Genomic DNA, 27,483 nt, shown 5'->3' on the forward strand with positions numbered 1-27,483 from the left:
CCATCTGGAGTGTGAACCAGTGGATGGAAGATCAATCTCTCTATTCCTCCACTCTCTTTAACTCTTTAAAATAAAAAACCTGCAAGACTTCCCCCCCCCCCAGTTTAAAACTATAGGAAGATTCTGATTAAAATTCAGACTGACATAATCAAGGATTACTTATTTTGAGGGGATGTAAAGAGATCCATCTTTACTTCCAAGCCATTATATAAAGACAATTTTTATCTTATAATGTGAAGAAAATTTTGATTAAACAAAACTAAGGGAGAGATGGCATAAAAATCAGCCCGTGGCAGTCCAGTTGTATGGAGACCCCCCCTTACAAATCCTTCTGGCACCACCACCCAGCATTCACTTTATTCTCAAGGCAAAGAGAGGGCTTCCACATACGGATTGTGGCTGGACTGCATGAATCTTTTCTCTCCCAAAATATGAACTATGTATAGTGAAGCAAGGTGGGAAAGTTTGTATTCTTTGGTAAATTTTCCATAAAAGGTTACTTCTAGAAATTACATTTTTTTCTTTAATGCAAGGTGTCCAACACATAACAAATCTTCCCAGGCAGACAAATCAATTAATTCACAGGCTTTTATTGGGATTCCGTTCCCAGGCAAGGTTCCCTGGTCCCAACAGAGTGGGGGCCGGGGAAGTTGGTCAGAGATTGGGAGGGCTCCTTTTATAGATTCAGGGCATGGGGTTAAAGGTAGAGGTGGGTCTGATCTTTATTGGTTGTCCTTTAGGCACCCACAGGGACCTTGACAAGGACTTTTCTTCCCCAGAAGTACAGGTAGGGACTCCCCATTCCTGGAAGTATAGGCCTTCCCTCCATGCCGATCCCAAAGCAACCATTTAATATTAAAGAATTTGGATAGGGAAGCAAAGATAGTAGGGACCAGATGAGCAATTTATTCATTTTCTTTTTTCAAAGATTTATTTATTTATGAAAGGCAGACTTAGAGAGAGAGGAAGAGGGAGAAACAGAGAGATCTTCCATTCCCTGGTTCACTCCCCACATGGCTTCAATGGCCAGGGCTGGCCAAAGCCAAGAGCCAGGAGCTCCATCCTGGTCTGCCATGTGGCTGCAGGAACCCAGATATTTGGCCCATATTCTGCTGCTTTCCCAGGCACATTAGCAGGGAGCTGGATAGGAAGCAGACTTGAACTAGTGCTCTGCAAGTGTTTGGGCCCCTGCACTCTTTCTAACTCTGCCTTTCCAATAAACAAACAAATCTTCAAAAGAGAAATAAGAACACTAATCGCATCTACAAATAAAGGACCACATGCAAGAGATATCCTGCTGATTGAATAGGGCCTAGGAAGCAGCACTAAGACCAGAGCTGGGCTTGGAGGTCAATGCCACACTCAGCTTGGCATCAGGAAGCAGATTGGTGATTGGTGTGACTGAAAAAGACAGCATAGGCTGCCTCCTGGGGGGGTGGGGGGTGGGTAGGGGTTTGGGCGGGGTGGGGGACAATGCTCCATTCCACCTGTGGGGCAGAAGAAGTCTTGGTGCAGGAATCCTGGGCGCATTCCAGGGATTCTGGGTTTGCAGACAATGCTTTGCAACAGAGCTGCCTCCCTGAAGACGCAGAGGACCCCAGTCTGTCCTCCTCCACATGCTGGAATTTCCAGAAATAGCAACCTTTTTTCTTTCTAAATGCTAACTTGCGCAGCATTCCTCGTGGAAAACCCTCCAATCTAACTGGAGTTGGGGGGAGGGGCAAGAACTTGAGGGCCCGGCCCCCGTGGAGTCGCGCGCTCAGGTGTTGCGTTACTGTGGCGACCAAAGCTGTTGGTCCCGGGAGGCCTCAGATTTGGGGGAGGGGCGCCGGAGCATTCGCGGGTGGGCGTGGCTGTGGCGGTTACTATGGCAGCGAGGACGCTTAGGCCGGGCAGGAGGCAAGGCAAGATTCGAGGCCAATGCTCCTCCGGTCCTTTGCATGGCACCCAAGAAAGAGAAAGGCGGGACCGTGAACACCAGTTCTAAGATATGGGAACCCTCGCTCATAGCTGCACAGTTCAATCAGGTGAGCCTTGCGCCCTGGAAGTGGTCTCCGCCCCGGACCTGCCCGAGGCCCCGCCGGACCCTCCCCGCCCGCGGCCTTGCCCTCTCTTCCGGAAGCCCCGCTGCCCTGGCTCCTCCGACTCTGGTCCTGTTAGTCCCGTCTCCCAGGCCTGAGGCTTCCGCTCCCACAGCGAGGGTCCCCTGCGCGGCCATTGCGTGGTCAGCGAGTGACCGTTACTGGAAGAAGGGAGGGAACGGCCGCCGGGGGAGCGAGGGCCATTTGAGAAGTGGAGGTGGGGAAGAGAGGAGGCGTAGCTCCGACACCTGGGATCCCCTGCGGCCACGTCTCCCAGGCGGCACTCCAGGACTGTCCTGCAGTCGCCCTTGTGAACCGTTCCCTTCCCCTTAACTCCCCAAAGACAGCAATCCTGTCACATCCTCCGTGGCCTGGCCCACAGTGGGGCTTTACTAAGTGCCTGGGAGAACATCGTGGGTCCTTGTAGTTAATACAAGGGCAGGAGGAATTGCTTATGAATGCCCTGGTACCACCTGGACAAACTTCTGACATATTTGGAGGGGAGAGGAGAGGCGGGGAGTGAGGAAGGGGTTGCCAGACTCATCCATAGGATGCCACAAAGGCTGCCCACCTGCCTCACTGGACTTCAGATTGCCGGGATCCCAGAAGGGACTCATTCCCTGCCCTCCCCACTCACCTTCGACTCTTTTCACCTGTAGCTGGAAAGCGGCTTCTACGCTAAGCTATTCCTAAATTCTAGTTAACGTTTAGGAAGAGAAGCGGTGGTTGTTTCTGGAAATTACAGCCTTCCGTTGTGAAATACTTCAAAACCCATAGAGAAAAAAAATATATATGTATATACATATATTTAATTTTGTACATGTGTTTGCTGCACTAGGAAGTTTAAAGGAAAATGGATTTAGTCTTGTGTGGCCCTTATGAGAAATTTTCATTTATTTGTCCTTATTTTGCACTGTCATGTAGTTCTGTCTGATATGGAAAGTAGTCTTGATGAAAAATTCCGTAGAAGTAATTATGATACTACTGATACATGATGTCATGGAATGTGGGTCATTTCTATGACTTCAGGAGTGAAAGATGTCAGCTCAGTAATCCCTAGTTACGTTCTCAATTTCTCGATGATGTTTTTCAAAGCACTTTGTGAAAGCACGCTCTCTTTTGCTTTTATAAGCCAGCTCTAGCCAAAATACTTTTCTCCATTTTCTTTGAGACTGCATAGGCCAAGTTTGGGCTTGGAGTGAACATTTCTGCTTGAATTATAAACTGCTGAACAACGGAGTTTGATGGAGGTGCTGACACTGCATTAGCTTTAGTGTTGCAAATGTGAAGCTATAATTTTCCTAGTTGAGCGGAAAACCTAAAGGCTCTATTTTTCCTGATGGCTTGAAAAGCTGAAATAATATTCAACTTTCTTGATCCCACTCAAACAATATAATTTTAATAAATCTTATGAATCAGTAGAAAGAATTTGAACCCAAAGTGAGACGTAGTTTAAACTACAAAAGGTGAATTCAGTTTTGTTTGGTTTGTTGGAATAGATGTTATCTTATTGCAGGGGGAAGACAACCACCCTCCTCCTCCTTCCACATTTTTTTCTTAGTTTGGTTTTGTGTCTGATCCAAAAAGAAAATTCCCAGATTAACCCAGCAGTCTAATGCCCAAAGACTTGTCCTAACCACCAATGTAATGAACTCTGAGTTTGGGTTAAAGATGACTGTAGATGTGTGGATTTTTTATTCATCTGGTTTAGTAGAATGCTTTGAGCATAGTAATTTGCTCAAAAAAGTGTTGTTTTAGTTTCCAGAGTTTCTTTCATAGGGTGTTACTCATGTGCAGATATGTGTGGTGGACTGTGTGTGTGTGTGTGTGTGTGTGTGTTGCAGGTGGCCTAGAAGGAAGTAATTCTCTGGTCTTCCATAAGCCAGTTTTTAGAACTAACTCATTGAAGAATCCAAATCAATTGTAATTTTGAACTCACGTTCGTGTTGGGCTTCACTAGACTTTATAGAGGATAAACAAGCTTAGAATTTGGTTTTAGTGAATGTAATTTATATCACTATTTTGGGATCCTTTCAGGCAAGAATGTTGACTTTTTAGTATATTTGAGTTGATTCTAAAGCATAAAGTGCTAGCAAATAATACAAGATGGTTTATTTCTAAACACTAAATGATTAGATAGAGACTAGAGTTTGGGAAGTTGAACATAGGCTGGGGTGGTTAGGAAATGCTTTGTAAAATACTGGGCTTTAGCCTGACCCTAAAAAATGGGTAGAATGTTTAAGAGATTTGTTTATTTAAAATGGCATTATGACAGAGAGAGAGAGAATGAATGAATCAGTCTTCCATTTGCTGATTCACTCCCCAACTGCCCACAGCAGCCAAAATCAGGCCACGCCACAGCCACGAGTCGGGATCTCCATTTAGGTCTCCCACACAAGTTATAGGAACCCAAGCAGTTGAACCATAATCTGCTACTTCCCATTAGCAGGAAGCTGAATTGGAACTGAAGTAGCCTGGACTTAAACTGGCAAACCAAAAGGGATGCAAGCATCCCACACAACAACCTTAACTTGCTATGCCACAACACCAACCCCAATGGGTACAATTTAAACAGGTAGAATGAAAGAAGACAGTGATTTTAGGTAAGAACAATATGTTCCTTAAATAAACCAGGAACATTGAGATTAAGGGAGAGAAAGAAAAAAAATGTAAGTTATACTAACATTGCTTATAAACTCTGTCAATCAAGTGATCATTTACTATCTTTTCTATCCATATCCATATACCAAAATATTTGGCTTACTAAAATTTGTGAAGTCTACCACCTCAAATTAGGTTAAAAGAAAATATTTAGGAGTACTGGCAGTAATATTATAAAAGTACACCTTAGTTTGGGTATGTGTGGAACATATACTTTGTGATCCTCAACAGCATAATGAAGTCAAAGATGCTTTGATATTATGTAAATTAAAATCTTACCATGCAACTGCCAAAACATTGCCAATATTGTCCACAGTGAGAGTAATATTACTCAATCCATGCTCATTAAGCAATGTTAGTTCCCCCACGCTTTCCTATCCCTTAGGAAGCCCCCATTTTACTTTCTGTTACTTGAGTACACTGGTTACTTACTACAAGTGGAACCATGTAATATTCATCTTTGGACCTGGCTTATTTCACTTAACATGATGTCCTCAAATGTCATTTATATTGTGGCATGTGTCAGCACTTCCTTACTTTTCAAGGCTGAATAGTATTCTATTGTATGTGTTGACCACATTTTTTACTTAACACACTCAGCCATTGATAGACACTTGGGTTGCTTTCACTCCTTGGCTATGGTAAATGCTGCTATTGACCTGCATACACAAAACTTTTTTGAAGTCTCTGATATGGGATACGTGTACACACATGAAAGGGCTGGATCATATGGTATTTCTATGTTCAATTTTTTAAGAAACTGCCGTAAGTTTCCCATGGCAGCCAGACAGTTTTACATTTCTCCCAGCAATGCACAAAGGTTCTATCTCTCTCCATCCTCATCAATATGGTGTATTTTCTGATTTTGTTTTGTTTGTTTAGAGTAGCTTTATTAGCAGCTGTAGAGTAATATCTTACTGTGGTTTGGATTTTTGTTTCTCTAATGATTAGTGATGCTAAGCATCTTTTCAAGTACTTCTTGGCAATTGTGAATCCTATTTTGTCAATTTTTAAAATTGTATTCTTTAGTTTATTTGTTATTGATTTTTAGGAGTCTTACAGTGGTAACCCTTGTTGGGCATATGGCTTGCAAATATGTTTTTCTATTTCATGAGTTGCTTTTCCACTTGAATAAGAGTATTACCTTCATGTACAAAGCTTTTAATTTTTGTGAAGTCCTATTCATCTTATTTTTTTTCTTTTATTGTGTATGCATTTGGTAGAAGGTCTAAGAAATCATTTCCAATCCAGTGTCATAAGGATTTGCCACCTGTATTTTCTTCTAGGACTGCTATAATTCTATCTCTTGTATTAGGATTTTGATCCAATTTAGCTTTTGGATTTGGTAAAAGGTAAAAGGTATCCATATTATCTTTCATATGGATATCTAGATTTCCCGGCATCATTTTTAAAGACTATCTTTTCTCCATTAAATTGTCTTGATACCTTTATCAAAATTAAGATGGCCATATTTGCAAAGGGTTCTTTCTTGAATTTCTGCTCAAGTCCATTAGTTTATATATCTTTCTTCATGCTAGTAATTCACTGTTTTGATTACCATAGCTTTTTGTTAAGTTTTAAAATTAGGAAATATGAGACCTCTAAATTTGTTTTTTCCTGATATCTTTGTTACTCAGGATCCATTGAGATTTGATATAGATTTTAGGATGAGTTTTTTACTTTAGCAAAATGATGCTATTGGGATTTTTATAGAAATTACACTGAATCTTTAGATCACTCTGAGTAGTATGATATCTTAATGTCATTGTCTTCTAATTCATGAATATGGAATATCTCTATTTGTGTCTTCTTTAATTTCATCAGCAACATTTTGTGGTTTTCTGAATACAAATCTTTTGCTTCCTTGCTTAAATTATTCCTAAGTAGTGATTCTTTTCCATGATACTATAAGTGCAGTTGTTTTCTTAATTTTCATTTTTGAAATGTTCATTGTTAGTGTGTATAAATGCACACTATGTATGTATGTTAACTTTGTATCCTGTAACCTGGATGAATTTGTTAGCTCTTACAGTTTTTTTAATAGAGTCTTTAGAGTTTTCCACATATATTATCATTCTGTCCACCAAGATAATTTTACTTACTCATTTCTAATTTGGGTGTTTTTTATTTATTTTTCTTGCCTGGTTGTTCTGTTAGGAATCCTAGTACTATGTGGAATAGAAGTAATGAAAACACGTTTCCTTGACTATTCCTGTTCTTAGAGGAAAAGCTTTTAGTCTTAAATATATATGGCATCTAGTACATTGAGATAGTTTCTTTCTATTCTTAGCTTGATGAATGTATTTTTCTAATCATGAAAGGGTGTTGAATTTTATCCAGTGCTTTTTCTGGATCAACTGAAACCATCATGTGTGTTATTTCTTTTCTGCTTTTAATGTGTTGTGGTACATTGGTTCTCACTTTTTACCCTATACTTTTCATGTTTTCTCCTTCATCTCAGGAATTATTAAGGCATAATTGAAAAATAAAATTATATTTATTGACAGTATACATTGATTTCACATGTGGAAACATCCCAGGAATGAATCTCACTTTGTTGTGATATATAATTCTTTCAATATGCTATTGAGTTTGCTAGTATTTGATTGAGGATCTTTCATCAATATTAATAAGGGATTTGGTCTGTAGGTGATTTGTAGTGTCTGTCTGATTTTGGCATCAGGGTAATGCTGACCTCATAGAATGAGTTAGGAAGTGTTCTCTGTGGTAGTGTTTGAGAAGTACCAGTGCTAATTTTACCCTTAAATGTTTCATAGAACTCACCAGTGAAGCCATTGCTTCCTTGGATATTCTTTTTTGGGAGATTTGTGATTAATGATTCAATTTTCTTATTGGTTGCAAGTTCTTATTTGTGTGTCCATTTTATTTAGTTTACTCAGTTTGTTGGCATGCAATTGTTTCTAACTTAAAATCTTTATCTCTGCAAAATCACAAGTATTATCCCTTCTTTCAAGTTGCTTTTTAATTTGTGTTCTCTATTTTTTCTTATCAACCTACATAAAAGTCTATAAATTTTTTTAGTCTTTCAAAAGAACTAACAGTCTCATTAATTTCCTCTGTTTTATTTAACTCTTACTTTTTTCCTTCTTTCTATTTTGTGTATAGTTTATATTTCTTTTCTAATTCCTTATAGTGAAAAGTTAGGTCAATGATTTGTGACTTTTTGCTCTTTTTTTTAAATAAATATTTACTGTTAATTTATATTTAAAAAGCAGAGGCAAGATGAGAGAAAAGTCAGGAACTGCATTAAAGCCTCTTACATGAGTGGCAGGTACTCAAGTCTTGAGCCTCCCAGATACATTAGCAGGAAGCTGGATCAGAAGGAAGAAGTGGGACTTGTTGCAGGCATCCCAAGCAGCAGCTTAACCCTCTGTGTCACAATGCCTGCCCCACTTTTCTTCCTTTTAATATACTTTTGTAAATTTCCCTCCTAGCACTAACTTCCCTGCATTCTATGTTTTTCCAGTTGTGTTTTCATTTTCATTGGTCTTGAAGTATCATCCAACTTTGCTTGTCATTTTTTTCCAAGATGTCATTAGTTGTTGAAGAATGTGTTGTGTTGGAGCAGGTGTTGGGCACAGTAGTTGAGATGCTCCTTGAGACACCCACATCCCATACTGGGGTGCCTGGGTTCATGTCCACCTTCCTGCAAATGCATACCCTAGGAGGCAGTACATGATGGCTCAGGTACTTGGGTTCCTACCATCCACATGGGCTCCTGGCTTTGAACTGGCCCATCCCTGACTATTGGGGGAATTTAGACTGTGAACCAGCAGATGGAAGCTCTCTCTTTGTATCTCTTCTTTTCAAAGAAATAAAAATAAAAAAGAATTGGTTGTTTAACTTCCACATATTTGTCAATATTCCAGTTTTCTTTCTTCCGTTGATTTCTAGTTTTATTCCATTGTTATCAGAAAAGATACTTTGTATGATTTAAGTACTTTAAAATTCACTAATATTTGTCTTATGGCCTAACATATGGTCTGTCCTGGAGAATGTTCCATGTGTACTTGAAAAAAAAAAGTATTATTATTTCTTGGGTGGAATGTCCTCTGTATTCTTGTAGATTCAATTGGTCCACAGTGTTGTTTACTCTTTTATTTCCTTACTGGTTTTCTGTCTACTTGTTCTAGCTATTACTGAAAGTAAGGTGTTGAAGTATTCTACCATTATGTGGAATTGACTATTTCTCCTTTAGTTCTAAAAATATTTCCTTAGTATATTGAGGAATTCTAATGTTTGGTGCATGTATATTCATAATTATTATGTCTTGGTGAATACGCCTTTTCAATATTATATAATGTCCTCCTTTTTCACTCATAACAGACTGTGACTTGAAGTCTGTTTTGTGTTGTATTATTTTAGCCTCTCCTGCTCTCTTTTGTTTGCATGGCAAATTTTTTCAATATTCTCACTTTGTTTTTTAAAATTAATTATTTGTTTTATTTGAGGTAGAGAGAGAAAAGGAGAGAAAGAAAAAGACAGAAACAGAGATCTCCTACCCACTGGTTCATTCCCCAAATGCTGGCAACAGCTGGGATTGGACCAGGTCAAAATGAGGAGCCAGGAACTCAATCCAGGTCTTCTACCTGGGAGGCAGGGACCCAAGTACTTGAACCATCACCTGCTTCTTCTCAGGGTTCACATTATTGTGGAGCTGGAATTGAGAGTAGACCCACCCAATACTCAAACCTAAGAACTCCAATGTGGGGTGCAGACATCCCACATGTTTTAACTCACTACACCAGATGCCTGCCTCCATATTTTCATTTTTAACCTGTGAATATCCTCAAGTCTAAAGTAAATATCTGCTGGCAAGAGACAGTTTGTTTTTGTTTTATCCATTCTGCTAATCTCTGTTTTTGGTTGGAGAGTTTAATCCATTTGCATTTAAAGTAATTACTGACAGGAAAGGCTTATTTTTGTCCATTTTTATTTGTTTTCCCCATGTTTTATAAACTTTTTATCGCTTATTCCTTTCATTACTATCTAATTTGTTTCTTATAGTACATATTTTGATTTCCTTACCTTCTCTTTTGTGTATATCCTATAGGGTTGTGTTTTTTTTTTTTTTTTTTTTGACAGGCAGAGTGGACAGTGAGAGAGAGACAGAGAGAGAAAGGTCTTCCTTTGCCGTTGGTTCACCCTCCAATGGCCGCCGCTGCAGCCGGCGCACCGCACTGATCCGATGGCAGGAGCCAGGATCCAGGTGCTTTTTCCTGGTCTCCCATGGGGTGCAGGGCCCTAGCACCTGGGCCATCCTCCACTGCACTCCCTGGCCATAGCAGAGAGCTGGCCTGGAAGAGGGGCAACCGGGACAGAATCCGGCGCCCCGACCAGGACTAGAACCCGGTGTGCCAGCGCCGCAAGGTGGAGGATTAGCCTAGTGAGCCACGGCGCCGGCCGGGTTTTTTTTTTATGGTTACCATGGGCATTACATACAATATCACAAAGTTATAGCAATATATCTTAAATTGATTCCAATTTAATTTCATTTGCATACAAAAATTCTACTTCTGTATAGCTCCATTCCTGAAACAGTATGCTGGTTTCAGAAATTACATCTTTATATATTATGTAGCCATTAATATATACATATATAAGTATTTTAAAAATTTGTCTTTAGATCATGTAAAAATTAAAAGTGGGCTTGCATATCAAAATTGCAATAATAAAAATTTTAAAAATATATTTGTCCACTTGATACGTTTACCAATATGGCTTTGAGCTACTGTCTAACACTCTTTTATTCCAACTTGAAGGACTCCTTTTAACCTTTTTTTCAAGCTATGCCTTGTGATAATGAAGCACCTCAGCTTTTTTTTTTTTCTGGGAATATTTTACTTCTTCATTTTTGAAGCACAGTTTTTCTGGATGCAGAATTCTCAATTGACCAGACTTTTTGTTTCTTTTAACACTTCAAATATATCATTCACTGCCTCCTGACCAGAAAGATTTCTGCTGAGAAATTCCCTGACAATCTTAACAAGGGTCCTTTGCATATAGTTAGTCCCTTTAAAAGATTCGCTGTTTGGTGTTTGACATTTTTATCATGTTTCTCAGGAGGAGTCTCTTTGGATTTATCGTTCATGGAGTTGTTGAGCTTCTTATCTTCCTTCCCTCTGATTTGGGAAGTTTTTAGCCATTATAAACTCACATAATCGCTCTATCCTATTCATTCATTCTTATCCTTCTGAGACTCCCAAATGCATCTACTCCCAAATGCATCCACAGTTGTACTTGATGATATCCTTTAAGTCATTTAAGGTTTGTTAATTGTTCATTATTTTATTTTCTCAGATCTTTTAATTTTAAATCACCTGTCTTCAAACTCATTGAGCCTTTATTCTGCCAACTTGAGTCTGCTGTTAACCCAGCTTGTGAACTTTTCAATCCAGTTATTAAATTTGGTAGTTCCAGAGTTCTGTCTGGTTCTTATTTTATCTTTTCCATCTTCCTGTTGGATTCTCATTTTGTCCATATATCACTTTCTGGATTTTTTCAATTATTTGTGTTCTCCTTTATCTCTTTGAGCATAATTAAGACAGTTTGTTTAAAAATCTTTCTATAATAAATGTAATATATGTGTTTCATCAAGAAGACCCCAAAGACATGTTGTTGCTTTGAGTGGGCCATTTTTTAAAAATTATTTCTTTTTGTACCTTGTGATCTTTTGTTGAAAGTCAGACATGTGGAAAACACATACACTTTTCCCAGTTTTTGAAGACTAGCTTGGAAGATTTTTCACTAATTAGTGCAAAATGTCCTGAACCTGGGAGCAGCCCAGGATGAATGCATGTGATCTTTCCTGATATTTTGAGGGTATACATTACGCCTAGCCCTGTGTGTATGCTTTCTCCTGTATATGTGTCTGCTTTTAAATGTCGTAATTTCCCCTAGAATCTCTCAACAGCTTCCTCTCAGGGCCTGTGATGTTTTAGTGTATTCCTCTTCCCATAATCTCTTCCCCCTGGCATCCACATGTCAGAGTCCCCCGAAACTTCCAAGTTCTTGAAAGACTGCCATTGCTTCTGCCAGCATGAGAACTGAGCTCTACTGCTGCTCTCTGTCTGAATTCTATGTCAATCTGAAATAAACTAGTCTCTCAGGTAGCCCATAGAAAGACCAGGACGTTACAAGTAGATTCAGGTGGGGGCTTTAACCCATTGCGCCACAGTGCCGGCCCCTCAATTCTGACTTTTTTCTCTCTTCCAAGCCTGCATATGGCAGGTAATTCCAAGAAAGGAAAAGTGAGTAGAAGCTTTGTTGATGACAATTTATGAAAATTTTCCATAATCATTAAAACAGATAACCAGTATCTTAGGACATTGCAGATCATAGAAGCCCCATCTCTGAATAATGACATGTGGCTTCAAAATGATTGAGCTGTATGCTTCAATTGAAATTTTATGTATTGATCAAAAGTTCTGTGTCAAAACAGGAGAAAAAATCCACAATGTTATTAATGTTAAGTAAGATGTCAGTGTAGAGAATGTTTATAGATCAGATGTAAATCCTCTTTTTTTTCTTTAGATATTGTGAAATTTTTGTTCCCGAGTATGTTAGGCAGAATACCAGAATCCCCTGAAGTTTGTTTGGGTTGCTTTAGATATCTCACAAAATTTTGGTTGGGGTTTTGTTAATTTTAATCATGAAATGCTTTTATGTTTTCCAGTTTATCTGAAAACTGTATGGGTGGTATTATATTTCATTTTTTCCTAACTGAAGGTGTCATTTTCACGTAGCAAAATGGCAGCTGTAACCTGTGAGACAAACTAGCAGTGTGACAGTTGACCTACTCCCTTGTGACCCACCACAGAAAACATAAAAAGCACAGAGAAACTGTGGCAACCCACAGCCCCTCAACCCAGCCATACTCCTTACTCCAATATTCATTCATTTCATATTGTATGTATTTGAGAGAGAGAGGGAGAAAGGGAAGGGAAGGGGGAGGGGAACAACAAGAGTGAGAGTGAGAAAGAGAAGATAGGAGAGAGGAGAGAAAGAACTTCATCTACTGGTTCAGTTCCCGAATGCCCACAAGGCCTGGGACTGGGCTGGGGCCGGGACTAGAGCCAGGAGCTTAATGCAGATCTCCCATATGAGTGGCTGGAACCCAATTAAGTCATCACTGCCGCCTCCCAGGATTTGTAAAGATTTATTTATTTATTTAAAAGTCAGAGTTACACAGAGAGGAGAGGCAGAAAGAGAGAGGGAGAGGTCTTCCATCCGATGGTTCACTCCCAACATGGCTGCAACAGCCGGTGCTGCGCCAATCGGAAGGCAGGAGCTGGGAGCTTCCTCTGAGTCTCCCACATGAGTGCAGAGACCCAAGGACTCAGGCCATCTTCCACTGCTTTCCCAGGCCAAGCAGAGAGCTGGATCGGAAGTGGAGCAGCCGGGTCTCTAACCGGCGCCCATATGGGATGCGGGTGCTTCAGGCCAGGGTGTTAACCTGCTGTGCCACAGCGCCTGCCCCTGCCTCCCAAGGTTTGTATTGGCAGAAAGCTGGAGTTTGGAACCAGAGCCAACTAGACACTCCACTGTGGGACACAGGCATCTCACCACTAGGCCAAATGCCCAGTGCCTTTGATTTCATTTTGTAACGAAAATTTCAGGTTCCTCATATTCAACTCAAGAGACTGGTAACTTAATGTAACTAGCTTAATGTTTGTCAAAACTTTACTTCTTTATCAAGCCTTTAATTATCTATACATATACATATTTAAATATCTGGGAAACCCTACTGTAATATATTGAGATCCTTAGTGAGACTCTTAGGACTTACTTTCAATTTCTACATTTTCGTTCTCATTGTATGTTTCTGCCTTTTCAACGATAATGTTTGTGCAATGATGACTTCTAGAAAAACACAAACGTGATGCAATACATTATAGTGATGTCCTCTATAATATTCATTCAGGGATTGAAACTCCCAGGGCTATCCAGGCTACCCTGCTCTTTTTATAAAATGGTCTGAGAGTCCAAAGACAAACAGTAACATATCAGATCCTGGATTTACTCGCTAGTTCATCCTCCATCTTTCCTGAAGATAAGCACATAGATAGCTATGTGCTTACCATAGATAGCATTTTAAATATTTAAATATTCTTGCAGTTTAAAACAAAACTTTATTTGACTTATAATTCAATCACCTTGAAAGCACAATGAGATAGTATTATTAGACTAGAACAAATTACTTCAGTATTGTCTATTGGAAATTGTTAATGTTTTAACTTGATCAAAGTGTTGCTTAAAATCGATATGAACAGTACTTATTTTTATAACAGTACTTATTTTGCCTGAAACATCAGAATTCTTCCTTGATAAATATGTTATCCTTAGACTTTGATGTTTAGAGGACAGAAAAGCTGTAATTTTCTGTATTATATCCAATCTTGGGCTTTTTACTGATGATGTCATCTGGGTAGAACAAACAGAAATATTTGAGTTTATAACTCAATACCTTACTTACGAAACATAGAAATTGTTGATTAGAAAAAGTTATTTTCTTCTCTCCAAAACAGGTATAGAAAATGGCACCTTTTGCTGCCTGGAAGTATGCCATATGCCCTGGTTGTGTCAGCTAAAACTTGGCTTAACAAAGTCTCAGAGTTCCTCTGTCTCAAACTTTCCCATTTCTGAACATGGATCTGTGTTTCTTACAGTGACTAATGCTCATCTACAAGTTAATTTTTTTTTAATTTATTTGACGGATAGAGTTAGACAGAGAGAGAGACAGAGAGAAAGGTCTTCCTTCTGTTGGTTCACCCCCAAAATGGCTGCTATGGCCAGAACTATGCCGATCCGAAGCTAGGAGCCAGGTGCTTCCTCCTAGTCTCCCATGCAGGTGCAGGGACCCAAGCACTTGGGCCATCCTCTACTGCCTTCCTGGGCCACAGCAGAGAGCTGGACTGGAAGAGGAGCAACCAGGACTAGAACCCGGTGCCTATATGGGATGCTGGTGACGCAGGTGGAGGATTAACCTAGTGAGCCATGGCGCCAGCCCTCTACAAGTTAATTTAATGGTCATGTTCTTTCCCCATATTCATTCAGTCTGCCTTTAAGTTCTCTTGATTACTCCTTTAAAATTTTCTCACTTCTATCTTTTCTCTCCATTCTCATGTCTTCATTATAGCCTGTGTCCCCATATTTTGATTCCTGGATTTTTAAAAGATCCCCTGACTTCAATTCACTATAGATTTATCTGTTTCTGTTTGTTAAACCACTTACTACTCTACCTAAACACTGCTCACATCATGTTACTTCTCAACTCAAACACGGCTGGTGACCAACTGTACTCAATTTCAACAAAGTCTGATCAGCCTGCCTCCAATCCTCTCAAAGCCCATCTGGCCATCAGATTGAATTGCTACGGGCTAGAGAGTGACCTCACTGCAGCATGGACACATAAAGAAGGCAATGAGCTGCTGGAGAAAACCCAGCTCTGATGGCAGAGACATAGGTGTCGAAGCCTGAATTTCATCTGTGCCTTGAGCAACTTAGAGCAACTTTGTTACCCTCTTGAGCCTTGTTCTTTTGTCAGATGGCAATAACAGCATGCAACTGAGATGTTTGTTATAAATTTATTAAATGATGTTTATTTCATTTCATAAATAGTTCTGTTTTACATGGTATCAAATAAGCCTTTTAGTAAATGAGTTCCCTCCATGCTGTTTCCCTCTTATTAGTGTCATTGCTTGAAATGAGGCTTCAGCTTTCCTCTCCCTGTCCTATCCATTCTTTGAGTCCATCATAAAGGTTGTCTACAGTAAGCTTTCCTAACAGACCTAACCCACGTTTATCTTCCCTCACCTGGGCTTATATTATTCTGTCTTATAACATTACTTAGTTATAGAACACCTTGATTTAATTTCTATGATTTCATGTTTTATGGAACACAAGTAGAACGTTAGCTCCTATAAACTACATCTTACACTCCTTACACAATGACTACCATGATGCTAAGCATGTGATGTACACAAAGACAATATGCTACGTTACCTCATCGATTTTCTTTTAAATGTGAAGACATCTATATTATGGCAACCAGCAAAGTTATGAGAATGGGAGACATTTTCTAAGAGAAGAGGAGGGGTCAGAAAGCATTTACATTAAAACAAGGCATTGCAGCAGATGTGTAGAATGATTATGATAGTGCCCTGAAAAGAACTCTGCAGTGATTCCATTTCACTTTTAAGAGCTATTTCATCTGCCAACCAGGAGGCATTCAAGTTTAAGTTCTTTAGCACATTTAGTTCACAGTCTCTTTTTTACTATACTTCAGCTAAGGAATAATATTTTTCTCTTATTAAATGTAATTCATTGACTATAGCTGAGTTGTACACCATTGGAAAATAGTAACAGAAGTTCCCAACATGTTAAACAAAGCTTACACTTCCTGTAAAGCTTTGGAAAGTGGATATGGGATCATGCTAGGTATTGCCGAAGTCTTAATATCCCAGACCTCTTAAGTAAAAAGTTAAAACATACATGGATACTACAATGATACTAAATTGAGTCTAAGTAGGTTTGGTGTGTGTGTGTGTCAGGGTGGGGGGGTGCTCAGTTGAACTGCAGTGTTTGAGATCATTATAAATGTAGTTTATCAAAAATGGAAGTACATTTTATTGGACAGAACCCTTAAACAATTTTTGAGAGGCAGTGACGGGTTTTTCAACTTTTTTTGATCTTAAACAGTAAGCTATTTCTCATGTTAATGTGTATTTAAGACTTACTGGAAATACTCATAATATGAGCTGAAGACTGATGTCTGGCAGCAAGCATATTTCTGAAATTGGGTTGGTTTTTATTACTATATTTTCTGAAATATGCTTTCATTGATGTTTACAAAACAAATTGCCAGTTCACACAAAGGTTGTTTTAATAAAAGCCAATGAAAACAACTGAGTTGCTAGGAAGAATGTTAAGAGGGAAATGGACTTTTCATAACCTCACATTATAATTTCTCCTTTTGGACAAAAAAAGTATTATTTGAATGAGTTTGGAACTGAAGGGAATTAGTATGTCAAAATATCCACCTAGATGTTATATGTGATCATTTTTATTGCAAGTGAAAAATATTAAATATAAGTAAAATATAAGTTGCCAGCATGAATTTGGCAACATCCTAGGAAAATGTTAGTTAAGAAATGGTGAATGGTGACCATGTTGCAGCTCTAACCATAGAAGCTATCATTGGTTCCCAGTTCCCACAGGATAAAAATCCCAGGTGCTTTACCTAGCTTTCACAGTCCTGCCTAATATATCCTCTCTCTGCCCATCCATCTTTATCTCCCTCTCCTCCAGTTGAGTTCTCTGATATTCCCAGGTCAAGACATACTGACTGTACCCACAGAGTTTACAGCCTGAAGATTTCCCTGTTTCCATCCAGCTCCTCATTAAAATCCTACCCTGTATCTTCAAGAAAACAGCTCCAGTTGCGCCATTCTGGTCCGCTGATATCCCTGCTCTCCTTAGATTACATCAGTAATTGTCAGCTTCAACTGTTACCTACTTTGAGTTGTTACCCAGCAATTTCAGCATCATATATAAATATTTCCATTCTCTTACAGCATTGAAAATTCCTGGAGGGAAGTAAAAGTTTAATATTTCCAATAGCCAACTTCCTGGCTACAGTACCTAATAGTGATAAGCACACAATGATCTTTAACAAATATCTACTGGATCCAATTCACCGATATATGTTACCGATTGAGCCTCCTGGACTGCTTTCTCTTTTGAGCCCCAGAATCAATTCTACCACATTAGTCACAGTAACTTAAATTGAAGAAGATCTCTAAAACTTAGTTACTGCATCTATAAAACAGTGTTGGTGGTCATACCTCCCTGACAAGTATTGAAGACATTGTTAGAAGACATAAAGGCATCTAGCACACATGAGTAATATCTCAGGTTTCACATACCCAAATCCAAACTCCAGCTTACCCTCTTCAGTCGTGTTCTTCATCAAGTCTTTCCTTTCACTGAACGGTTTTACCAGGCTCCCACCCAGTAGGGCCCCAAACCTTGCATTCATTGTCTTTCTCTCCATTTCTGCACCTTAATAATCAATTCTTCAGTAGATCCTATTGGCTCTGCTTCTGAAATGTGTCTAAAATCTATCCTCTTGGTACCACCCACACAGTTACAACCTAATCCAAGCCACAGTCATGTCTTGCATAAACTACAAATTAGTCAAGAGCTTCAGAACTTGTGTGTGTGTGTTTTACACCTATTCTTGCTTCTTTATAGTTTAACCTCCATCTGGCAGTCACTGTGGTTCTTTTTAATACATAAGACTCAGAGTAAAATCTGAATGTTCTTCCATGGCCCAAAGACCCTGTGTACCTGGTCTCTGCCAACCATTCTGACTTCATTTATATGTCCTTTGACTTAGCCTTTCATTTAACTCACTGTCACCACGCTGGCTTCTTTGCTGATCCTCAAATCCATCAGAAACCAAACTGTCACAACCTTGAGTCTTGCCTGTGTCTGGAATGACCCCTACCCATACATTCATGTGAGTCAATGCTACTTTCCATTCATGAATCCATTCAAATGTCACCTTCTTTAACCACCCAATTTAGTCGGAAGTGTCCACATACCCTGATTTGACTCCTGACTGATTACCTGATATTAATCTCATAATTGTCTGCTTCCTTCCATGTGAATGTAAGCTCCATGAAGAAAGCAATTTGTCTTGTTCACTGATATATTTTGAGCATTGAAAAACATTTGGTATATAGAGGAGCTCAGGTAACATTTGCTGAATGAAGTAATAATAGATGCTCAATAAAGAGGCTTTCTTAGAAGTAGCACAATTACCATGTTTATAAGAGTGGTATGAAAATCATATAACATGTTTGAAAGTGTTGGGTACATTACTTAACCTGATATAAATAATTATGATTTTTAATATTCTCCCCAAGGATATCACACATATACTTTAAATATATTCAAAACATTAGCCTCCTCTGCAAACTTGCATCTACTGATATTAACCCCATATAGTCACATGAATGAAGTTAGAAGTCATTCTGGAATCGTCTCCTGACAACAAATTGATCAACAGTTCTTGTTGCTTCTACTTCTCCCGTTCTGTTGGCTGTGTTTTCACTCTATTGAAAGTTTCTTCTGCTTTTCAGGAGCTTCTGAGTTGGATACAATACAATTTGGCTAGTTTTGCTTTTGCTACCTATACTTCTGAAACATCCAAGAAATCATTGCCTACACCAACGTCTTGAATTCTCTGCTGTGTTTTCTTCTAGCATTTTCATAGTTTCAGTTCTTACCTTTATATCTTTGGTCCATTGTCAGTTAACTTTTGTATAAGATGAGAGGTGGGGATATAATTTCATTCCTCTGCATATGTATGTCCAGTTTTACCAGTACCATTTACTGAAAACACTAAACTTTCTCCAATGTGTGTTCATGGCAACTTGGTCAAAAATCAGTTGACTGTGTGTGAACTAACTTCTGGCCTATCTATTCTGTTCCATTGATATGTGTGCTTTTATGCCAGTAACATGCTGCTTTAATTACTATACCTTTGCAGTATGATTTGAAATCAGGTGTTGTAATGCCTCCAGCTTTATTTACTTATTTATGCTCAGGTTTTTTTTTGGTTTTTTTTGTTTGTTTGTTTGTTTTTCTAATCTAGATCTTGTGGCTCGACAGGAATTTTTTAACTTTTATTTAATGAATATAAATTTCCAAAGTACAGCTTATGGATTACAATGGCTTCCCCCTTATAACGTCCTTCCCACCCACAACCCTCCCCTTTCCCACTCCCTCTCCCCTTCCATTCACATCAAGATTCATTTTCGATTCTCTTTATATACAGAAGATCAGTTTAGCATACATTAAGTAAAGATTTCAACAGTTTGCTCCCACACAGAAACATAAAGTGAAAAATACTGTTTGAGTGCTAGTTATAGCATTAAATATCAATGTGCAGCACACTAAGGACAAAGATCCTACATGAAGAGTAAGTGCACAGTGACTCCTGTTGTTGACTTAACAAATTGACACTCTTGTTTATGGCATCAGTAATCACCCTAGGCTCTTGTCATGAGCTGCCAAGGCTATGGAAGCCTTTTGAGTTCACCGACTCTGATCATATTTAGACAAGGCCATGGTCAAAGTGGAAGTTCTCTCCTCCCTTCAGAGAAAGGTACCTCCTTCTTTGATGACCCGTTCTTTCCACTGGGATCTCACTTGCGGAGATCTTTCATTTAGGTTTGTTTTTTTTTTTTTTTTTTTTTTTCCCCAGAGTGTCTTGGTCGACAGGAATTTTAGGATTGTTTTCTATAACTCTGTAAAGAATGTCACTGGTATTTTCACAGGGATTAAGCTGAATTTGCAGATTGCTTTAGGTAGTATTGACATTTTAATGATATCAGTTTTTCTAATCCGTGAACAGTGATTATCTTTCCATTTTTGTGTGTTTTATAATTTTTATTCTAAAGATCTTTCACCTCTTAATTAAGTTTATTTCTAAATACTTAAAATTTCTCTTTCAACTAGATAATTACTGGTGTATGTTTTTGTATGTTGATTTTGTATCCTTTCCTAAATTTTGTGACTTTTCCAAATGGGTTTATTAGTTTTAACAGGTTTCTGGTAGGCTGTTTAGGTTTTACCATGTACAAAATCATTTCATCTACAAACATGGATTGTTTCTTTCCAATTTTGATGCCTTTTATTTCTTTCTGTCCCCTAATTGCTCTTGCTAACACTTCCAATACTGTACTAAATGAGAGTAGTGAACATGAACATCCTTCTCTTCTTTCAGAGCTGAGAGGAAATGTTTTCAGCTGTTTCCATGTTCAGTAGGATATTGGCTGTTAGATTCTCATAAATAGTCTGTATCACTTTAGGGATGTTCCTTCTATACCTAATTTATTGAGGGATTTTGTTAAGAAACGATATTTAATTTTATCAAATGCTTTTTCTGCTTCCATTAAGAGGATCATATGACTTTTGTACTTTGTGTTCTTTACTCTGTTGATGTGATAATGGATTTTATTGATTTGCAAATGCTGAACCAGACTTGCATCCCAGGCATAGATTACACTTGATCATGATGTATGGTATTTTTGATGTAGCATTTAAGTCTTCTAATACTTTGTTGAGCAATTTTTATGCTGTTTTTATCAGGGATATTAATCTGTAGTTTTATTTTTGTGTTGTATCTTAGTTTAAGTTTGGTATCTGAGTAATGCTGGCCTCGTGAAAAAAGTGTGTCAGAGCTCTATCCCTTTTGGTATTTTGGAATAGTTTCTGAGCATTGAAGTTAGTTCCTCTTTCTATGTTTTATAGAATTCAGTTGTAAAGTCATCGATTTGTGGACTTTTCTTAGGTGAGACTTTAATCATGTTACTTGTTAAAGTCTGTTTAGGCTTTCCGTACCTTCTTGATTTGATCTTGGTAGGTCTACTGTATCCAGGAATCTATCCATTTCTTTGAGGTTCTCCAGTTTGTTAGCATACAGTTGTTCACTATATCTTCCTGTGAGATTTTGTATTTCTGAGATATCAGTTGTAATGTCTTCTTGTTTCACCTCAAATTTTACTTATTTGAGTTTTTTCTCTTTGTACATTGTTAGTCTGTAAAAAAAAAGTTCTTCTATTTTCTTTATTCTTTTCGAAAACAGATTTTTTGTTACCTTTTATATTGCTTAGTTTTAATGTTATTTATTTGTGCTCCAATTCTAATTATTTCTTGCCTCCTGCTAATTTGGGGTGTGGTTTGTTCTTGTCTTTCTGAGTCTATGAGATTCATCATGAGATTGTTTATTTGAAATATTTTATTCCTTAAATGTAAACACTTGGGTCTGCCACTATGGCATAGTAGGTTAAGCCTCCGGCTGAGGCATTGGCATCTAACATGGCTGCTGGTTTGAGTCCCAGCTTTTCCACTTCTGATCCAGCTCCCTGCTAATAGCCTGGGAAAATAGTGGAAGATGGCTCAAGTCGTTGGACCCCTGCACCCACATGGGACACCCAGAATAAGTTCTTGGCTTTAGATGGGCCCTGCTCCAGCCATTGGTGAGTGAACCAGCAGACAGAAGACCTCTCTCTGTCTCCCCGTCTCTGTAACTCTAGCTCTCAAATAAAAATATGTCATTTAAAAATATAAATAAAAGCACTTAGCACTAATTTTGCTGTATCTCACAAGTTTTGTTATACTGTGTTCTCATTTTCATTTGTTTCAAGAGAATGTTCTGATTTCCTTTTTAAATTTTTCAGAGATCCAATGGTCATTCAATAGCTTATTGCTATTTTTCTACTCTTCTTCTTATCATTGATTTCTAGTTTTATTCCTTTATGGTCTGAGAAAATATAGAGCATGACTTAAATTTACTAAGCCTTGATTTGTGCCCTAATATATGGTCTAGCCCAAGAAAATTTCCATGTACTGATGAGAATAAAGTGTATTCTGTACGTATTGGGTAGAGGTGTTCTGTAAAAATCTGTTAGGTCCATTGGTCTACAATATGATTCAATTTTGATGTATCTGTTGATTTTTCTATCTGGATGATCTGTCCATTAATTAGAGTGTGGTATTGATGTACCCTGCTATTATTGTATTAGAGTCCATCACTTTGTTTAAGTCTAATAATATTTGCTTTTTGTTGCTGGGTGGTTTTGTGTTGGGTACATCTATATTTGTGATTATGATATTTTCTGGATAACTCAGTCCTCTAATAAACATATAATGTTCTTTGCCTCTTTTAGTAGTTTTTCACTTAAAGTCTGTTTTATCTGCTATAACTACTCCAGCTCCTTTTTGGTCTCCATTTTCATAGTATGTTCTGTTTTGGTCTATGTGGATCTATGTGATCTTTGGCCTGTGTGATTGGTTAAAAATAAAGAACCAGCTAGATGCTGAGTGGTTCCAGGGCTTGTGCCAGCAGTCCCATGGCTACAAGAGGCAGGAGACCTGTTCCCAGTCCTGGAAAGCACCCTGTCTCTGCCTGTAGGGGCTTCTGGTGGTGATGGGGCTGCTTACTGTCCCTGTGTCAGAACAGAGTTAAGTAACAAGTGCACCACAGTGGCTTGGATTGGATGCTTTAAGGGCAGAGGAGTTCCCTTTTTGGATTCCTTTTTTTGGAGCAAAGGAGATGCCTGGACCCCAGTCAGCTTTCTAGCCTGGATCTGAAGTCAGTGAGGGCAGTGGAATTTTCCCGTGGTGAGGGCTGCCAGTCTACAGCAGTCGTAGGGTTGCTGTGCTTTCTGTTACCTTCTCCCAGCAAGATGGTGTCCCCCTGCCCAGGGCACCAGGCTAGGAGCTGTGGTATGCTTTGTTCTTCTCTGTCTGCTGGCTGTCAGTCTCTGTGCTGCTTTCAATTCTCGTCACTTTTGCACTCTGTCAGTCTTTGGGAAGTGCGGTCCTTCTCTTGTTATTCTGGCATTTTTCTGTGGCTGAGGCAAATGACGATCCCTTCTATTCAGCACTCTTCATCCAAACTCCTAAACTGCCTGTATTGTCTATATAAACTAAGTACCTGATAAAATTGCTCACAAGCAATATAGTTTTTAGTACATGTCATTCATCAAATTGTTCTAGTGATTTACAATTATTTGTTTATTCTCAGAAATGTTGGCGCAGTCTTCTGGCTGATGTGGGTTTGACTCTTTAAATGATATCCTTTTCTGAGCCTTGATGTGACACAGAGAACACCTCCAGGCCCTTCCCATCATTCTCTCTCTTTTTTTTTTTTTTTTTTTTTTTTTTTGGACAGGCAGAGTTAGACAGTGAGAGAGAGAGACAGAGAGAAAGGTCTTCCTTCCGTTGGTTCACCCCCTCAAATGGCCACCATGGCCAGCGCACTGTGTCGATCCAAAGCCAGGAGCCAGGTGCTTCCTCTTGGTCTCCCATGCGGGTGCAGGACCCAACCACCTGGGCCATCCTCCACTGCACTCCCGGGCCACAGCAGAGAGCTGGACTGGAAGAGGGGCAACCGGGACAGAACAGGCGCCCCAACCGGGACTAGAACCTGGGGTGCCGGCGCCGCAGGCAGAGGATTAGCCTAGTGAGCCGCGGCACCAGCCATCACTCTTGTTTTAAAATGATAGTCATTTGTGGTGGATTTCACTAGCTATATAGAATAGAGAAACCAGTAAAGGCTTTCTTGATCTTTTTCCTGTCAGTAATTTGAAAAGTATCAATGTGATTTCCTCTTTACAAGCTTTGTAAAATACAGTGGGAAGGCCATAAAGTTCTGGACTTCTCTTTGATGGGAAACTTTAAAAAAAATATTTATTTATTTTGAAATCAAAGTTACAAAGAGAGATGGAGAGACAGTGGGAGAGATCTTCCATCCACTGGTTCACTCCCCAGATGGCCACAACAGTCTGGTCTGGGGCAGACCAAAGCAGGGAGCCAGGAGCTTCTTCTAAGTTTCCCACATAGGTAACGGGGACCCAAGGACTTGGGCCATCTTCCACTGCCTCTCCCAAGCTCTTAGCAGGAAGCTGGATTGGAAGTGGAAAATCCAGGACGTGCACAAACCAGCGTAACTTATGGGATGCTGGCATTGCAGGAAGTGGCTTTACCTGCTGACACAATGCTAGCCCTTGATGGGAGACTTTTAACTACCACTTTGATCTCATTGCTTGTTATGGGTCTGTAGATTTTCTATATCTTCTTGATTTAATCTTTCTAAGTTAAATGTATCAAATAATTTATCCATTTCATTAAAGTTTTCTAGTTTGTTCACATCCAGTTGTTCATAGTGGTTTCTTATGATTCTTTATATTTCTGATGTGTGCATTGTAATGTCTCTTTTTTCATCTCTAATTTTATTTATTTGAGTGTTTTCCTCTATTTTCTTTGTAAGTCTGGCTAAAAGTTTGTTCATTTTGTTTATCTTCTCAAAAGCCAAGCTCTGTTTTGTTGATCTATATTTTTTGTTTCAGTTTCAATTTCACTTACTTCTGCTCTAATTTTTATTATTTCTTGCCGCCTACTAATTGGGGCTTGGTTTATTCTTGTTTTTATAAGTCCTTGAGATGCATCATTAGATTCTTTGAGATCTATTTTTTTATGTAAACACTTATCACTATAAACTTCCCTGTTAATACTGCTTTTGCTATATCACACTGGTTTTGGTTTGTTATATTTTCATTTCCATTTGTTTCAAGAAGGTTTTTTATTTCCTTTTTAACTTCCTCAGTGATCCATTGGTCATTAAGTAGCATGTTGTTTAATTTCCACATACTTTTAAATGTTCTACTTTCTTATTTTGTTGAGTTCTAGTTTTATTTCTTTGTGATGTGAGAATATGCAAGGTATGATTTCAAATTTTTTAAATTTACTGAGATTTGATTTGTGGTCTAATATATATGTTCTATCCTAGAGAATGCTCCATGGCTGGTGAGAAGAATGTGTATTCTGTAGTTCTTAGATAAAATGTTCTGTAAATATCTGTTAGATTCCTTTGCTAATAGTTTGATTCAATTCTGATATATTTCTGTTGCTTTTCTGTCTGGTTGACTTGTCCATTGAAGACAGTGGGTGATAAAGTCCCCCACTATTATTGTATTGGAGTCTGTATCCCTTTATCTTTAGGTCTGATAACATTTGCTTCTTATATCTGGATGATCTTATATTGGGTGTTTATGATTGCTAGATCTTCTTACTGTATACATCCATTTATCAAAATATAATGTCCTTTGTTTCTTTTTATAATTTTTTAAAGTCTGTTTTATCTTATTTGAGTTTAGCTATTCCTACTTGTTTTTGGTTTCCATTCACCTGGTATATCTTTTTCCAGTCCTTCACTTTCAGTCTATGTGTATCTCTACTTGTGAAGGAAGTTTTTTGTAGGCAGCATACAGTTGGGTCTTTTTTTTTTTGAATCCATTCAATCAACTTATATCTTTTTTTAAGCTATATTTTGTTTATTTGAAAGACAGAGTTATAGAGGTGGAGGGGAGAGAGAGAGAGAAAGAGATTGATCTTCCATCCACTGGTTCACTCTCCAAATAGCTGCTTTAGTTAGGGCTAGGCTGATCTGAAGCCAGGAGCCAGGAACTTCATCTGGGTCTCCCACATGAGTACAGGGGCCCAAGTACCTGGGCCATCTTCCATTGCCTTCCCATGCACATTATCTGGCAGCTGGATTGGAAGTTGAGCAGCCAGGACTTGAGCCCGTGCCCATATGGGATGCTAGCACTGCAGGCGGTGGCTTTACCCACTATGCCACAGCACCAGCCTTGTGTCATGTGTTTTCACGATGGTTAATTCTTTTTTTTTTTTTTATTTGACAGATAGAGTTAGACTTCTAATGCAGGACTCCCTTTAGGATTTCTTGTAAGGTTGGTCTAGAGGTGATTGATTCTCTGTTTTTGTTTATCTGAGTAATGTTTTATTTCTCCTTCATTTCTAAAGGATACTTTTGCTCGATATAATATTCTCTATTGGAGAATCTTTTCCTTCAAGACCTTGAATATATTATCCACTCTCTTCTGGCCTGTAGGGTTTCTGTTGTGAAGTCTGCTGTTAGCCTAATTGGTTTTCCTTTTTAGTATATATACACCATCTTTAGTATATATATACACCATCTTTAGGACTCTCTTATCCTTAACTTTTAATAGTTTGACTCTACCATGGCTTGTAGAAACTCTTTTTGATTGACAAGTCTGACTGAAGTCCTTTGAGCTTCTTATATTTGGATATTTATATCTCTTTTAAGACCTGGGAAGTTTTCAACTATTATTTCATTTAGTAGATTCTCAATGCCTTTTTCTCTCTGTCTCCTTCAGGGATCCCTATGATTTGAATATTTGATAGCTTAATTATAGCCCATATTTCATGTAGGCCTTTTCATTCTTTTCTCTGTTTTTGTTTAACTGGGTCATTTCTAATGTCTTATCCTCCAGACCTGTCTCCTTGAGTGTTAATAGTATTCTAAAATCTATCACCATCAATTAATTATGCTTCCTGTCCTTTAAGTTTATATAAATGAACTAAAACACAGTATACCCTTTTTATTCAACACAATTTCTGTGAACTTCATAACTGTTTATATGTATAAATGCTGTGCTTTAATGGCATTATAGTATTCTGTTGTATGACTATTCCATGATTTATTTATGCATTATCCTGCTGGTTAATTTGCATCATCCTTAGTTTGATATATTACATATATTGCTACTATAAAATCTCATATACTTTTTTCTTTAGAAATTTGCATTCATTTCTTTTAGATGTATATGGAGGATTAGAAATGCTAGACCACGGGGCAGGCATATGCTTTTCTTTGGTAGCTACTACCTTAGAATTTTCCAAAAGAAGTGTGCCAATTTACATCCTCAGCAGTAGTATGTGAGGATATGAGTCACTTGTCAGTCTTTTTAATTCTATTATTTTTAAAACTGTGGTATATTTCTCTATCCTAAAGTTGTTTTAGTTAATTCCCCAGTTGAAGTCCGCCCTTCCTCATGGCAAATTTAACTACAATTCTGTGACTTTTTCAAACTCAACAATCGTTTCTGGTTTATGCCTAAAACTAAATACAACTTTAAAAGTGAGACACTCTGGTTTTATAATGATTCTGTGTTATTCCCACTTTTTCATAGACATCATGAACAATCACCTTTCAACAAAACTGCAGCACATTGAGTTGAGAGTATTATATATTGACAATAGAAAATATTATATATTGACACATTCCTATACTTGGTAGTCAAAGCCTCTAACCTTATAACTA

General features: G+C 38.4%; 1 protein-coding gene and 1 long non-coding RNA gene across 3 annotated transcripts in view; one reads left to right on the forward strand and one right to left on the reverse strand.

The window, feature by feature from the left end:
- LOC103350083 (uncharacterized) overlaps window positions 1-27,483 on the reverse strand; it is an 87,536-nt gene that overhangs the window by 26,073 nt on the left and 33,980 nt on the right. The window lies entirely within an intron of this gene.
- SPAG17 (sperm associated antigen 17) overlaps window positions 1,852-27,483 on the forward strand; it is a 274,935-nt gene continuing 249,303 nt past the window's right edge. For both annotated transcript variants that reach the window (XM_051857350.2, XM_051857351.2), the window contains exon 1: window positions 1,852-2,027. In XM_051857350.2, coding sequence (XP_051713310.2) covers window positions 1,941-2,027 — 87 coding nt within the window. In that variant the 5' untranslated portion in view covers window positions 1,852-1,940. The remainder of the gene's footprint in view (window positions 2,028-27,483) is intronic.

This window comes from Oryctolagus cuniculus, chromosome 7, assembly GCF_964237555.1.
Source record: "Oryctolagus cuniculus chromosome 7, mOryCun1.1, whole genome shotgun sequence".
In the NCBI taxonomy this organism is placed as follows: Eukaryota; Metazoa; Chordata; class Mammalia; order Lagomorpha; family Leporidae; genus Oryctolagus; species Oryctolagus cuniculus.